Genomic DNA, 17373 nt, shown 5'->3' with positions numbered 1-17373 from the left:
ATGTGTGTAGAGGAGCAGCTTTTGCACACACCTACACACATACACAAAACACAGGCATGTGCACAACTGAGAGGTGGATCCACTTTGAAGGGTTTAAATTCCACTTTTGTCATGTAAGCAGGGTTAACAGGACCAAATGTTGTCCTGTGCTCATTATGATGTTAATTTGAAAAGTTAAGGGTAGTTTGTAATGTGTCTGGGCTGGAAATGGATGAGATTTTAGGTTGTCCTGACATTTTCTAATAGTCTTCTGGCTTCCCTAAAAGTTTTCTTTCCTGTCCAAAAGTGTTTTTGTCCAAATCAAAGCTTAACTCTTTCTGAGAAATGGAGTTATTGGCACTATTCATCATTTTATGTCTTCTCATGTCATGACAACAGCATTAGTAGCTGCCAACATTGCGTGGTTGTATATATGCTGTCTGCAATACTGTCTGCAATACTGGTCTGCAATAAATTTTGCTTTAAAATAAAATAAATTTTACCTTTGAGGCTGCTTTAGTTCCCTAGACCCTCTCTAGTAAGGAGTTCTCGTTACATTTCATGCTACTGGTATGTATTTGCAGTACTTAATGCATCTTCTCGAATGTATTCTCTATCGCTAGGGCAATTTCAGTGCAATACTATGCTCACTCTTTTTATCTACCCTAGAATATATTGCTAAGTAAATGTTTTATATAACTGGATAATAAGAAGTAAATGTTTCTAGCCTCTTCTTGATAACTAATCTTTTACTGCACACTTCAGTCCTTTCCACCCTCTAAGGTCTATGGTAGCTGTTTTTTACATTTTAATGTTTGAAAAGAAATAGGAAAGGAAATAATTTGCCATTTCTCTAAAATCTTCTAGAGACGTAGCCAACCATGCGAAAATTTGCTTTTCTTAATTAATTGGTTTTCATGACTTGTCAAGTGCAGTAGCAATAATACACTAGCTCTTCAGATCTACAGAATATCACAGAGAAAAAAGGCAGACCTGGGTTTCTTAAATCAAAAGCAGACGGCAATATTTTCCACTTGATCTTTTCTTAAACAGGAACTTTTTAGAACTGGTTTATGCATTCTAAAGTAAGAGAGTGCAAACCTACTATCTTCACAAGTTATATTTAATAAGTAATGTCTCTCATGAGATGAAACAGTTGCTGGTTTTTAGAAGTTGGTGGGGGGCTTTTAACACTGAAATGCATATGCTTCACCATATATTCCTTGCCTGGCTGGGCAAAAAGCATCTGCAATGCACTGCAATTCATGCAGCTTTTGGAAGATAAAGATTGTTTAGCCTGGCAGAGATTTGGTTAAGGAGTAATCTAATACCAGCCTGTAAGTACTTCAAGAGCAGCTACAGAGTTGATGGAACCAAATTCTTCTCAGTGGTGGCAGGTGATCTAATAGGGGACAACGGCCACTGTGGGAGATTCCGAAGGCGCATTAGGTAGTGATTCTTCACCAAGAGCACTGAAACAGGCTGCTTAGAGAGGTGGAATTTCCATACTTGAAGGATTTTAAGACCCAGCTGGACAAATCTGTGTTTCACCTGATCTAGTGATGGTGATAGTCCCACTTCAATAGGCAGTTACAGTCTGGAGGAAGTCCTCGAGATGTCCCTTCCAATCAATATTTCTACGATTCTGTGATTCTATGATTAAGGTATTCATAGAATCATAGAATCATAGAATCGTTAGGGCTGGAAGGGACCTTCAAAGGCCATCTAGTCCAACCCCCCTTCAAGGAACAGGGATATCTCCAACTAGATCAGGTTAGTATAGTCAGTATCGTTGCCACAGGAAAAATTGTGGCTGAGATTTGCCTAAATCCTAGCTTTGAGTATATCTCCTTGAACAACAAAGTGACTTGAAATGCTTACCCATCTACAGATACAGAAAAAATGCTGACCCCATTTGCCTCTTGTATAGCCTCAGTAAATTCAGATGGATTACTTGACAGTACCACATATTTAAATTATCAAATGCCAGAAGAAGAATGAAGGAATTATTATTTGGATAATGTTGGAATTTTGTGAATTGCAACAATAACAACAAACTAGGCAGTATCTCATCTTCCAAGATGATATTTAAAAAATAATACACTGAGGAAACTACATGGAAAGATTTTAGAAAGTTAAATTGTGCCACAATCCTAACACAACCATAGGGTAAAATCTGTGCTAAATGGGTCTTGGGCCACCTCAGTATACCCTAGGACAACTCAAACAGTACTCTGTAGCTACGTTTAGGCACTGAACTGAAGCCTTGATTCCCTTTGGGTGTGATGGGAGTTGACATGCACAGCTCACACATTATCCATGGGTCAAGGGAAGTGGTTACTCCCTTCTACTCAGCATTCACGCCTGGAATACTGTCTCTGGTTGTGGAGCCCCTGCACAGGAAATGTGTTGATGATCTTGAGCGAGCTCAGCATAGAGCCATGAAGATGGTAAGAGGGCCGGAACATGTAACCTGGTGGAGGAGACAGAGTGCGCTGGGCTTGTGTTCTGCTCCAGCCAAGTGCAACAATAAAGGCTGTGGTAAAATAGCTGTTTTCATGAGATAGTGTAAAACCAGAAATATAGGTGGTGAGGAAATCTTAGGTCCCTTCCAGTACCAAGAATCCCACTTCTTTGCAGCACCAGACAGACATCAGATGATCTTCCTCCAGCACACTGCACAGATGCCATCTGCGGAGGGGTTCCTTCTCCCTCTCACGCTGTGGAGCCTTTTATTTTGTGTAATGATCAATCACATATCTTCTCCTAACAGGCTGAGATGTCATCTGTGTCATAACATTCACCAGCGTCAGCACAGTCTTTAAGTACAAGGCTCAGCAGAGCAGACGTGTCCTGTTCAAGACCACTAACTCCTCAAATACAACATTTTCAGCAAGGCTCCCAATGCACCTTGTTTAGCCTGGAGGAGAGACAGCTTCAGGGGGCCTAACAGTGCCCCTCGGTAGCTATGGGGAGGCTGGCAAGAGATCCAAGCCAGGCATTTACTGAGATCATGGCAGAAGAATGAGAGAAAGTGGTCAGGGGAGGGTGTCTGGTGGCACACAAGGAAAGCTTTTTCACAATGAAAATAATTAAGCATTTGCTACCAGTTACCCAGGGAGGTTTGAGGGTCTAAACTTTTAGAGGTTTTCAAGACCTGACTGCACAAACCCGGAGTAAACTGATCTGAATTCAGTGTTGTCCCTGCCTTGAGCGGCTGAGTGATTCTGTAATTCTAAGCAGACACCTAAACTTAAGTCTTAATCCGTGAGCTGAATCCTTCTCTACTAGCTAACCAACAAACATTAGATGAGAGCCCACACTGAGAAATTCAACAGAAGTTAATTAAAATGTGCCTTCCCACACTACTGAAAGTAAATAATCTAGGAAAAGAATTTAACTTGGACAGATATGGTTTGGAATGAAGCAAAGCTGGGCAACAGGAGAAGGACACTATTGGAGTAAAAGAACAGCTAGGACTACTTAAACATTTTCATCTGTTATCCTGTTTTTCTTTTCTCAGCGAGCTAAAGTCCCAGAGTGGATTCAATTTCAATATAACGTTATCCTGAATGTCTGCTAGTGTGGATGAAAAAGATGGAAAGGGCACAATTACAAAGTTATGAAACCGTCAACATACGTCGAACTGATTATAAGCAAGATGGAGTAGAGTCTTACATCACTGGGATAATTTGTACAAGGAGGGGGCCACCTCCCTTTTTATAAACATGGCAAAGGCTCCTTGTTGCGCAGTGTGCTTGACCTTTAACTGATGTCGGCTGGGTCTGACACCTATTATAGCATGTCTGCTGCCCAGACAGCGTGTGCTGTGTACGTGTGTACACTTAGGAAGAGTTGCCTGTTCCCAGGGATCTTGTTGAACGATTCTATATAGAATATATGTCTACCCATAACTTATGCATTGTGAAAATCATAAAAATATATGCTTCTGGTACTGTATTCTGGTTAGTCTTCCAGTAGTATGCCAGAAGTGACTTGTGTTGCTTATTCTGTCCTTTTTCCATATAATTCCTTGATCATCTTTCTGATCATGAGATATAAATTTATCTTCCATGTCTGACCCTGGGCTTAGTTTTCTATTCAGCATATGTTACTGTTTCAACCCACTTAATCCCAGCTCTGCCTAGGTATAGATGGCTATCCAGTATCCTGCTGGGAAGAATGAAGACTCTACCTGGCTTTTTGCTAACTCATGGAGTGAGGATGGTCAAAGTAAATGATTTTGGAGCACAAACCTGAAATTTTGTCTCTATTTAAAGGCATAACTGGAGATCGGCCAGCCTGCTCTGCAGCATGGTGATGGCCATCAGCAGAATTGCCAGAGATTCGTGGTCTGTGGCCAATTCAGTTATTCTTCTGGAAGTTGCTGGGTGAAGGGAAGACAAGGGTAGAGGCAAAACCATTTGTTCTTTTACGGTCTTGACATGCTGTTTCCCACTGATTGGGGTAGATTCCAAAGTGAGGGGAAAACTAAAAGAAAAAAACCTCAGGAATCCAAATTTCTGTACAAATAGGCTTCTATTTAGGAAAAAAATATCAAGTATATTAGATTAAATTGATATGATTCATACTCTTTGCGACATGGCCATAGAGAAAAGCTGTTGTATTCTCAGGCAGCTGCAGAAGTGTTCAGCCAAATTTGGATTATGGATACTCACAGCTGCTGGTGGTGGCAAAGTTTCCTAAGGTTGTTCAGCTTGTCTGTGGTCTGTTCTCATAGTCTTACCCTTGCTTGAGATGTTAACATCAGTCCCGTGGTGGGATAGAAGGGGGAAAGAGGGAGAGAACAGAGACCATACTGTTTTTACAAACCGTTGTAGTCTCTCTCAGCCTCCTGTTTATGAATTTTGCCATTCCCATCTGTTGATACATGAAAACATTTAGTGCCAAAGAGATGGCGATCTGCAAGATTCCTCAGCTGATTTTATAACATGGTTATGATCACAGAGATTAATCAGTGTAGGTGCAGTATTATGTACTGTACATGCAGCAAGGATGTACTTTTAATCTACTGGTTTCCTCTTCAGAAAGACTTCAAATTACCAGCCTCCTGCCTGTAACCAGGATATGAGTGCTCTAGCTTCAGACAAGATTGCATACAAATATGTGTTATCTTTCATATTAAATTAATTCATTTTATTAAATCCATATTTTGTGATTAAGCGGACAGACTTCAGGAGAAAAAATAAAATTAAATCAAAATTGCTCTTCTTATCTGCCACTAACAATATGCAGAAGTCATACTGGAAGGCTGAAGAGCAGTGAAATCCTTGTGGTCATGATACAACTTACTCCACAAAAATAAAAAGGATTAGGTACTGAAAAATGACCTCCTAGCCTTTAGGACTATAGTAGAATAGAGACCCTTGGAAATTGCTTCATTGTAGAGACCTTTTCCTCTGCTGCATTTCCCACTGAATTTTCACTTATTTTTCTATTAAATTCTCAGTAGACTCACAGTCCCATTAAAAGTAATTTATTTCACATGTGTTATTTTTCATTTTGCTGAGAAAAAACCTCTAAGTCTTGACCCTGTCTTGAAATAAAAAGATTATTTTTAGGGCAGTTAAAATTTTTTTTTTTTTTTTCAGAATCAGGTGACTCCAAAAAAGACAAGGGAAAAAAAAAGCTATGGAAAAATGCATTTCTTTATCTCTGCCGCATTTAGGATGTGGTCGTGCCCCAGGAGCCTAGAGAATTGCAGTTACGATGCTCCTGAGCCCAGGGACCCAACTTTCCGTCTACGTATAAACATTCCTCCTGCTTCGGCCGAAGCACGGACTTCTGGTTTGCGTATAAAAAAATATTTGCAAGAAGTCTCCCGAGTAAGATCACTTAAGTATGATCCTGGCCACAGCTATTTACAAGTTCGGGCTTTGACTGAACTGAGTAATTGAATTACGTTGAGCCTCTGAAGTTTGCCTTTTATTTATATATTTCCCCCAATTGTGTGGCTCGCTCTGCCATTGGCTGCGGTCCCGGCAGCCTACCCGGGGGCTCTGCAGTTACATAAGGCTCTGTCTGCTGGGAGCCTATATAAAGCCTTTTTGCACGCCAGCAAGAGACAGAGTTTTATCAAGATCCAGGTCCCACTGCTTCAGTTCACACAAGCAGGAGGAGATTTGCCTGAAGATACAGTGAAACCTGAACCCGGGCTGGTTTGTTTGCCAGCCCCGTACTTCACAGCTGTCAACCTGAGTTGCAAGTAGCAGCTACTGTAAGTAGCTTCTGTGCACTATGAAGAATTTTTCGTTTCCTATGCAGGATAACACACCTCAGACGGAGAGTCCTTCTCCTCACAGATTCCTGAGTTTGACAAATCAGTCAGATCCTGTTGGAAGACCAGAAAGAGATGAGCAATTAGCTCAAGTAGAGATCGCTGTACTGGGGGTCATATTTCTGACGGCGTCTGTGGGCAACTTTATTCTCATACTGGTGCTGTGGCGAAGAAGAAAGAAGCTTTCTAGGATGTATGTGTTCATGCTTCACCTCAGCATCGCGGACTTAGTGGTAGCCTTTTTTCAAGTGCTGCCTCAACTTATATGGGATATTACAGACGTTTTCATAGGGCCAGATTTCTTGTGCAGAATTATCAAGTATCTACAATTGCTGGGCATGTTCGCCTCTACTTATATGATAGTGGTCATGACAGTGGACAGATATCAAGCAGTTTGCTACCCTATGGTCACTTTCCAAAAGAAGAGAGCTCTCTGGAACATCCCCATTTGCACCAGCTGGTCTGTATCACTGATTCTTAGCCTACCACAGGTATTTATATTTTCTAAGACTGAAATATCTCCAGGTGTCTTTGAATGTTGGGGTGAATTTATTCAGCCATGGGGCCCAAGGGCATACGTGACTTGGATTTTTGTAGTTATATTCTTCATTCCCTCAGTTATCCTTATCACGTGCCAGGTTAAGATTTGCAAAATAATCAGAAGAAATATATATGTGAAAAACCAGAATGAATATGAAGTAACAAATCTGAAGCAAGTCCTGCCATCCCGAGCAAGCAGCGTGAACTGTATTTCAAAGGCTATGATCAAGACTGTAAAAATGACAGTGGTGACAGTTGTTGCGTATGTTCTCTGTTGGTCACCTTTCTTCATTGCACAGCTGTGGTCTGTGTGGTTCCCCAGTGTCGTGACTGAAGGTAAGATACTCTCCATCCTCATTCATAACTTCATAGCAGGCTAGCACATTGCTATATTGCTTTATATTTGCACTTTGGTTTTGTGCAAAAGTTACATATGATCATTTGAGTATGATTAAGAAGAAATTCCTGGATTGATTATCTACTGTATTTAATTAGGTACAGTGAGCTTCATATGTTATGTGTTCAAAACATCACACAAGTGTGTATTTTGTGTGTGTGTTTTGAGTGATTAAAAATTTAAAGGTTAATGAACAGCACGGTGAAAATTATCATCTGCTCAAGCAAGGGTTCAGACTTTTAGAGGTTTTAAAAATTATAGCAGCAGTATTTGGGGTTCTTGAGGTGAAAAGGAGTAATTAACTATTCAAAGTAATAAAATAAATATTTTTTATTTACTGGATAGAACAGTGATGTTATAAGACATCTGATTTTTTTTTTGAATATTGAAATCAAATTGATGAAATCTCTGTAGTACACTATGAAACAATTGAAAGTTGCAAAACAGCTGTTTATAAAGCAAAAAAGCAAGTCTGAGAGAGGTATCAAAGAACATCATGTTGTAAACAAGATTAATCTTGTCAAACTTAAACTATTCACTCTTTGTGAAAGGCAGACTCTGTATGTGACTTTAAGTTCACCTATTCTGAACTCAAAGATATAAACCAAAGGAAAAAAAAAGATATTAGCTCTGTCTGATGAAAAAAAAATTCTTCTGATCTTTGTTCTAAGAATTCTTCCTGTCAGTGTGAATTTGAGTCTTATTCTACACACATTTATATCAATATCTATATCTGTATTTATCTATATCTGCATAGCAGGTTAGTAATTGCTTTTAAATTTAATGCAGCTACATCAAAAAAAGAGCTATCTGGAACTATTTAACTCTGAAATGCATACAATGCAGTGTGCTTCATTACTTCAACAATTACAAATTGCATTGAATAAATGGGAATTTCCTTCTAGTAGATTAGCTTTAATATATGAACAGCTACGCTAGAAAACAGCACACTGTGAAAATGTTATTTATACGAGTGCTTTATTTACTCTGTTCTTCCTTTAACTGTCTCATTCCAGGTTCGGCATTCACCATTATCATGCTCCTTGGCAATTTAAATAGTTGCACCAACCCATGGATTTACATGTATTTTTGTGGCCACATTCCGTATTGCACAAATAAGCAGCTGGAGAACACCTCGGCTCAAGAGGAATCGGTGATCACAGGGAGCATTCATCTCGCAGACAGAGACCCTGAGGAAAACAGTACTTCTGCATAAATGTTGAATACTTTTGGTTGTTTTGTTGCACTCGCTATGCTCACAGGACAAATTGATATTTTACCACCGTCTCTTGTTTTGTGGATAAGGAAGCTGGAAAATTGGCTTTTGTTGTATAAATGTGTTTCTCTGCAGTTCTGTAGCATATACAGGAGGTTTCTGTGTTGTGCAAGCCTGGCTCAGTACTTCCATCACCACTGTGTTATCAGAATGAATTCTTGTAAAGACTGACAAAGATAGATACACAGAAGTATCTTAAGATATTTTGTGTCCTAAAGCACTTTCTCCTCTGTGATTCTGGATTTCTAAATAATAAAATTTTTCAATTAACTGGTCCAACAAATGAAACATAATTGGAAAGGGATTTGGCATAATTAGACTTGAATATGTTTTCAAATTGAACCGTGAATTTCTCATCATTCTGATGTGATTGGCGAGCAGTCTGGCAAATGTTGAGAAGGCAGCCAAAAGTCAGAAAAATCCTTTGCCAGCTATTATTAGTACTTCTTTTAAATTAACTCCTTATGTACATTTATAAAATACCAAGCAGCTTAATATTTTTCAGAAAAGAATTCCATGTCCTTGTGACACTGAACATCTACTCCAGTTTCAAATGCCATTGTGGATCGCAGGTATCGGCAGCATAGTAGCAGTCCAGGTTTGTGGCTCCACACCATGAGATTTGATATTTTTATGCGTTCCCTGATGTGCAAGCAGTTAACTGAACACCTCCCCCCCCATATACACACGTATACATCCTTTAAATAAAAATGGGCACTGGGAATGTACACTTTCATTTTATATTCAGACCTATTTGTTCTGGCATGCAATTTATTGACAGAGTGTGCTTAGAACCCCTTCAGGCTCAAATTCAATTATTTCCCCTTCGAGGTAAAAATAAATCTGCATATCTTTATTTCAAAATGCCATTTGCTTGCTAGTTTGTGGGTGTTTTATGCAGGTAGCTATTTATTCCCCTTTCAGTGTCTGCAATCTAATCAGAGGAGTATGGAAGGAATATTAGCAAGGCTGTTTCAGGTGAGAATAGAGCTGCATTCACAGAGATTCTTGGTGATATTTGCATATCATCTGCCTACATTATACTGTGCTTCATCAGTGCTATTCACATTTCATTTTTATGAGTGCTAGCAATCTCAAATTTCAATGGAAAAGCTATAAAAGCGGGGTTTTTTTTAATAGTCTTTAAATTGTATTAAAAGAAATATTGATTTAAACTAAATACTGATTGGATTGTGAGAAGTGCTGCTGTACAATGAATAGTTACACTTCAGGTTATTGTGTGCTGATGTGACTGAATATCCCATGATTTCTGTTCCCTGGATAGTTAGACCAAATAGGGGTACGAACCAAATATTGCTGTTCTTTATGATGGTAAATCTACTTTCCCAGTCCAGCTGGCAAGAAGAACAGGTCTCCAGCAAGAAGGAAGAGAAGGAAGAAGGATGAAGATAGTACCAGGGCCAGATATGAATGGGAAGAGTCTGTATGAAGCCTCTTATTATAATTGCAATTTATACTTTTTTCTAGCTGGGATTTTCTTTTCTCTCTATTTAATTAATAGTTGTTAATTCTAACCCACAACATGTTCACTGTCAGAGCAATTCTGTAACTCAAATGACAGTGTCCTTGTCTGCGGCGCGAACATCCAAGATACAATCCATACTATTGATAGGGTGTTTGTTATGTTCAGCCACTGACTTTCTAAGACTTTCAGTCAAATTAGCACTCAGTTAGGTTCTCCCTTACGGCTTAATCCAATGGTTAATGGTGTTTGTTTTTTTTTGTTTTCGTTTTTTTCTGCTTCCTCTGATTGCAGTTAGTTGCATAGAAAAACACAGTGTTGAAAGGAACTGTAAATAGAAATGCTTCAAGGAATTACCTATGTCATTATACTACTGTATTTGCAGCAAAGCACATGGAAAGTCTCAAAAGGTATATATATGCAAGAAAAACAGGCATTCAAATTGTTTCTGAATAGCCATCCAAATCCAGAACTGACATAAGTCATAGTATTGCTGAAACCACAGTGGGGCTGTGACATTTTACGCCACCCGATCTGGCCTCTGATAATTAAAAAGTACAGCTTCTACTACTTAGATTTCTGAATTGCTCATATATTTGTTACTGGCTCTATAAATAATTGGGTAGAGCTTGATTTCTCAAATAACAATAGCTCAGTGTCTTCTATAAAAGTCTGAGAGCAATATTAATTGTCCATATTTCAGATATTTTAATCATGTAATGAATGAAGTGCCAGAACTTCTTAAGTTCAATAATGAATGCTCACTGTCTCTGCTTGCTTTCTGATTTTTTCATTTTCTTAACAGTCCCACTGTTGAGAAGAAAAATAAAGTTACTGTACTACGGTGTTAAACTACAGGCTATGGACACTTTTAGTTTCATTCCATCAGGAGGTATCTGAACACAGGTATTCCTGCTTTTTTTCCTAGCAAAGTGAATTGGGCTGTGTTTTCCAGATATAAGTCGTTATCCTGCATGGCCTGCCCTGGCTGCCCCATAGGCAGCACTGACCCTGACAAACACATTCAATGGGGAGTTTGGTTCTGGTCCACAATTTTCTGTCAAAAATCATTTTCAAATGATGGAAAATTCATTTTGATAAATTTTTTTTTCTAATAAAGTGTCATTTACAGGACTTTTCTTATTTCTTAAAGAAAAAGACATTTTAAAATGTAATGAAATTTTTCTCTTTGTAAATTTGGCCATCAATTTTCTTGGGAGTTGTAGTTTGAACATCTCACGCCCTTTTTTTTTTTCTATATTTTGATTCTTCTGCTAGACTGTATCTTTTCCAATTCACTGTCACTTAGATTTCCAATAGGCAGTGCAGTGTCTCATTAAAAGGGATGACTGTGGGACATCACTGTAGTCTGGCCGGGGTGTTTAATCCATGTGGAGGAATCAGAAACTCGAATGTCCAAGTCCCTGGAGGCACTGCAGAAGAACATGCAGATGAAAAAAAAACAATTATCGGATGAAAGCCTTCCTCATCAATGTCTAGATTCTGTCTTCTCACACAATTTCTGAGGAGAAAAATACATAGTGTACGAGTTCACACTCTTGAAGTGAGTGGCTATATGTTGTTGATATTGGCACTGCAGCACAGTTTCTGATCATTGGGGTGGTTGTTTTTTTTACTTTCCAGCGTTTTGTTACCACTTGGGAAAGGCACAGTTCAGTAAAAGCAGTTAGGTACTTTCTTAAAAATGATTGGTTTATGTTTTACACTATAGCTAAGAAGAATCAAAGACAATGTAATCTATCAATTCTGTTTAGATTTATTACAGGGAAAAAAAAACCAAGCCATCTAGTAAAATGAAAGGAAAATCCCAACGTGTTTTGCATTCTTTACAGTATATTTTGATAGTTCTTTTAATGTACAGGACCGCTGCTGTATTTTCATAGACAATCCCAGTTCAGATACTTGTAACAGGTGAATACTGAAGCCAGAGGTCTTGGGTGATAATCCTTTAATCTTTCAATTAAATGATGCTGACAAATTTTAAAGACAGTGCCAAACTCACTTTGATCACTTAGTTCTGACAATGGTAACTGGTTATTAAGTCAAATAAACTGCTCCCGTCTCTGTGTTGCTGGGGGAAGACTGGCAGCGTGATGTGGAGGCCCAAGCTGGAACTGGCAGAGTTTATTATGGGAGGCAGACATGGCATGCAGACATGGCTGTATTGTCTAGTTCCCAAACACATGGCCAGGATAAAAGTATCTTCAAGAGCATGTGAATGTTAGCTATTCTTGGCTGACGAGTATCATGAGCAGACAAAGGCAAAGCAAGATGATCTAGCTACTCAGTTCTTTCACTCAAATGCAGTTTGGGTTGGATTCCTCAAAGGAAAAAAAAAAAGACAAAAAAAGACAAAAAAAGATAAAAAAAGACAAAAAAAGACAAAAAAAGACAAAAAAAGACAAAAAAAGACAAAAAAAGACAAAAAAAGGGAAGTCATTTTCTGTCTTCACAGGGCAAGGATTTGGCCCTGAATGTCCTGGGTACCTACAGGAAACATTCATGATTATGAATTAGATGTTTCATACATGCAGCGAACAGGATTGCAAAGGAAAACAGTTTGAATGGGAATTGTATTACTTACAGTAAGGCAGTCACAAATTATTTACTAATGTATTACCTGATCCATATAGTTTTGAATTGAAAGGAAATCACACTGTTAGAAAATCAGAAGTAAAACCTGGTGTAATTTATGCTACCACATCAAAACTCCAACTGCCATCCCAAACCCCACCTCTTCAGTCCTGTGTATGCCAACACGAGATCTGTCTATGCTTTCAGGATCCCAAGTAGAGCCTCATGATCTGCAATACAGTTCCCAAACTCTAGGGAGGCAACTAGGAAAGCTAAGACCTCCTTGGAATTAAACCTTGCAAGAAAGGTCAAGGACAACAGAAAGGGCTTCTTCAAATACATTGCAGATAAAACTAACACTAGAGGCAATGTAGGCCCACTGGTGAATGAGGAGGGTGCCCTGGTGACAAAGGATAAGAAGAAGGCAGAGTTACTAAATGCCTTCTTTGCCTCAGTCTATACAGCTGGAGGCTATCCTGATAAGCCCCGGAACCCTGAGGCTCTTGAGGAAGTCAGGATAGAGGAGGAGTCTATCCTGGTTGATGAGGACTTGGTTAGGGACCAGTTAAGCAACCTGGCCATCCATAAATCCATGGGTCCTGATGGGATGCACCCATGGGTGCTGAGGGAGCTGGCGGATGTCATTGCCAGACCACTCGCCATCATCTTTGCTAAATCGTGGGGAACGGGAGAGGCGCCTGAGGACTGGAGGAAAGCAAATGTCACTCCAGTCTTCAAAAAGGGCAAGAAGGAAGACCCAGGTAACTATAGACCGGTCAGCCTCACCTCCATCCCTGGAAAGATACTGGAACAACTTATCCTTGGTGCTGCCTCTAGGCATATCAAGGATAAAAGGGTCATTAGGGGCAGTCAACATGGCTTCACTAAGGGGAAGTCGTGCTTGACAAACCTGATAGCCTTTTATGAGGACATCAGCCAGTGGGTGGATGATGGTAGAGCAGTGGATGTGGTCTATCTTGACTTCAGTGAAGCATTTGACACAGTCTCCCATGGCATCCTCACAGCTAAACTGAGGAAGTGTGGTCTGGATGATCGGATAGTGAGGTGGATTGTGGACTGGCTGAAGGATAGAAGCCAGAGAGTAGTGGTCAATGGGACAGAGTCCAGTTGGAGGCCTGTATCCAGTGGAGTCCCTCAAGGGTTGGTACTGGGACCAGTATTGCTCAACATATTCATCAATGACTTGGATGAGGGAATAGAGTGCACGGTCAGCAAGTTTGCTGATGACGCTAAACTGGGAAGAGTGGCTGACACACCTGAAGGCTGTGCTGCCATTCAGAGAGACCTGGACAGGCTGGAGAGTTGGACAGGGAGAAATTTAATGAAATACAACAAGGGCAAGTGAAGAGTCTTGCATTTGGGTAAGAACAACCCCATGTACCAGTACAAGTTGGGGACTGAACTGTTGGGGAACAGCACAGGCGAAAGGGACCTGGGGGTCCTGGTGGACAGCAGGATAACCATGAGCCAGCAATGTGCCCTTGTGGCCAAGAAGGCCAATGATATCCTGGGGTGTATTAGAAGGGGTGTGGTTAGTAGGTCAAGAGAGGTTCTCCTCCCCCTCTACTCTGCCCTGGTGAGCCTGCATCTGGAATATTGTGTCCAGTTCTGGGCCCTTCAGTTCAAGAAGGACAAGGAACTGCTTGAGAGAGTCCAGCGCAGGGCCACAAAGATGATTAAGGGAGTGGAGCATCTCCCTTATGAGGAAATGCTGAGGGAGCTGGGTCTCTTTAGCTTGGAGAAGAGGAGACTGAGAGGGGACCTCATTAATGTTTATAAATATGTAAAGGATGACTGTCATGAGGATGGAGCCCGTCTCTTCTCAGTAGCATCCAATGACAGGACAAGGGGAAATGGATATAAGCTGGAACATAGGAGGTTCCGTTTAAACATGAGGAAGAACTTCTTCACAGTAAGAGTAACAGAATACTGGAACAGGCTTCCCAGAGAAGTTGTGGAGTCTCCTTCTCTGGAGATGTTCAAAACCCACCTGGACGCGTTGTGTGATCTGATCTAGGTGGTCCTGCTCCGGCAGGGGGATTGGACTAGATAATCCTTTGAGGTCCCTACCATTCCCTAACATTCTGTGATTCTGTGATTCTACCCACCCTAATCTCTTGCAGAGGTACTCCAGGTTGTCTTAGCAAACAAAGGGATAGAAGCTGTGTCTTTTTCTTGGGCTTATATGACACTCCAGCTATTGCTACTAGGAGACTTTCTGAGGGTCATCTCATCAAGAAGACAAATTCTAGGCATCTTTACAAGCCATCTGTAAAATTTCTGTTACTTTGCTCTTCACTTTTTCAGGAACGAAAGAAAGAATAGGCTTTAAGTGAAAATATGTAGGCCATACCAACTCCCTCTTGCTTCCTTTTCTTGCCAACACAGCAGACCAAAGCGTATTATCGTGGCAACTAATTTAATGAACCTATTCTATCATCCAGTTCCATAACGAACTTGGGAGGTAATGAAAGTCTGACCAAAGGCTTCTTGAATTTCCATCCAAATGTTTTTTCCTATAGGCACAGTGCAAACATATTCAAGTGCTACTGTATTAATCGGATGGTTTTTTATATCATGACTGATGCTCTGAAAGACTTTTGGAATTGTGGATTTGTGTTTTTTCCCTCCATTTCCGTACACTTACAAAAATTGTTAAAATTTTATGTTACCCAAATTTTAGCAACAAACCTCCTGAATTATAAGTTAACAACACAGGAATCCGTAGGACCTTGTGGAGGAAACATTTCAATATCATCTGGGAAAGAAGTTTGGGAAAAATGCCCAACAGAAACATTTGACCTTGAAGATCTATGGAAATTATGTCTGGGGGGTTGGATACAACTAGAGGCAGACATCACCTTACATCCCAGTAAACCACTTTTCAAGAGAATTGATGCAGTAACACATATTAAAAACAGATGCAAGAAAGACTTGATACTCTTGTCGTCATCATTGTCATCTTCCTCCTCATCATCATCATTTAAATGAAACTAGTATATAACATACAATAAGTTTTAAAATAAAACACACTTGGCTCAATGTGACATATATAGACCAGTTCTGAAGCTAAAATAATATAAAAGGCATGACTTCAATCACAAATGCAGCTTTTATCTTTGATGTTGCTATTTTATGCAACTAAAAATATACAGATACGCTCTTCAGTTCCAAGATTTTATTCTGTGCATTGAATTCCATGAAGCTACTCAAAGATGAATTTTGACAGAAAACATTACAAATTTGTTTCATGTTTATACGTTCAGTCATGTATATATTAAACTAAAATTGTTGCTTTAAGATGCTGGTCTTGTATTCCTTAGGTTATTCTTGAGTTCAGTTATTATCTATATTCCCACCTTTGAAGAGATACTGGGAATAAATTGTCTGCTAGCTATCACAGTATATTGGAAATATTTGCCCATGTCTCTAAATGTGTTAACAGACCTCTGGCCTCAAATGATTTTGTGCTGAGTGGCTCCAGTTTTTGACTTACTAATGGGAAAAATTGTATTTCATCATAGAGAATATAAGCCTTCTGGCAAGCACAGTCATGATGTGAACACACTGTTTATTGATACATTTAATACAAATTCTAGTCTCCTGGCTAGAGAGATTCATATTCCTGATCCTCTGTTGACAAGACTGATGCAATCTCATGTTCTGAGATGGCAGGTGTTCAGCTGTAACTATCTGTTCACAAAAAATATGTGAGCAGAATCTCACGAAGGAAATCCTTATTTTCTCCTCAGCATCTGGCTATCTTGGAGTTTAATGCATTTGCTGTGAAAGAAGAGATTAAAAACTCCATTGTGGCATTTGGGCTTGATTTGCGTTTCCATTCACACAGAGGACTAATACTGGATTGTATGACATTTACATGTAGACTGTATTAAAGGAATGGGATGATGGAAAGTCAAACACTTAGAGCTCCAGAAGTGCTGAATGTCTGTACGCATCTGCTTAATACACTAGTTAATGACATGCAGCTGCCATAGGACTGTTCTGCTGCTGCTTCTGCAGATCCTGGATGGAGCATGACCAGCATACACACAGTCTATGGGAAATTTCCCTGCCAGAGGCTCCCTGATGAGGATGTGGAAGATCAAATGGGAGTACGATATCATATAAAATCTTCCTCAGAGTGCACTAAGAGTGCACATGCACTAAAGGTGCATACCGGATGGCTAAAGCATATTGTGTTTATTTAGGTTATGAACAGTGATGGCAACAGATGATCAGAACTGGACCACATGTACTATTAACAAGGCAAGGACATATGCATACAAACAGGCAAAGTGATCAAGAAGTATCTCAGGTGATGTCCATATTGGAGGCACTAGTACAGGCATATCCTTAGCTACTTCTTGTGCTTTCTTTTGTGCACTGAATATCCAACTGGGCATGAACACAATAAAGTGAGCAACTAGTGCGTGGAGGTTGACATCATTGCATAGCGCATACAGATGACTGTGCAGGCAAGTCCTACTGGAGTGCCACTGGCTATTTTGGGAGCCCAGAGGGCAGAAGTTCTTTGCCCAACACTTTCCCAATCTCCATCTTTTCATTATTGTATGGTATTAAAAAGAGGAGATGATATGTAGTTGCATCTCTGCAACATAATAAATGTATAGACATATAAACGTCTTTATCTTTTGACTCCTTGTCCCCACAATGTCACCTTATCATAGAATCATAGAATGGTTTGGATTGGAAGCGACCTTAAAGATCACCTGGTTCCGACTCCCCTGCCATGGGCTGGGACACCTTACACTGGATCAGGT

The 17373-nt window shown here is 39.9% G+C and overlaps 1 protein-coding gene across 1 annotated transcript; it reads left to right on the top strand.

Annotated features, from left to right (window-relative positions):
* The first annotated feature begins 6237 nt into the window (after positions 1-6237).
* LOC104374069 (arg8-vasotocin receptor) lies at positions 6238-8430 on the top strand. The gene is made up of 2 exons (XM_009980092.2): positions 6238-7153; positions 8231-8430. Exons 1-2 carry the CDS (start codon positions 6238-6240, stop codon positions 8428-8430), a joined length of 1116 nt encoding a protein of 371 aa, XP_009978394.1.
* The last annotated feature ends 8943 nt before the right edge of the window (positions 8431-17373 follow it).

Source organism: Tauraco erythrolophus, chromosome 4, assembly GCF_009769465.1.
Source record: "Tauraco erythrolophus isolate bTauEry1 chromosome 4, bTauEry1.pri, whole genome shotgun sequence".
NCBI classification, from domain to species: Eukaryota; Metazoa; Chordata; class Aves; order Musophagiformes; family Musophagidae; genus Tauraco; species Tauraco erythrolophus.
Note: the sequence above shows the minus strand (reverse complement) of the source record. Positions and strands in the feature narration are given on the sequence as shown.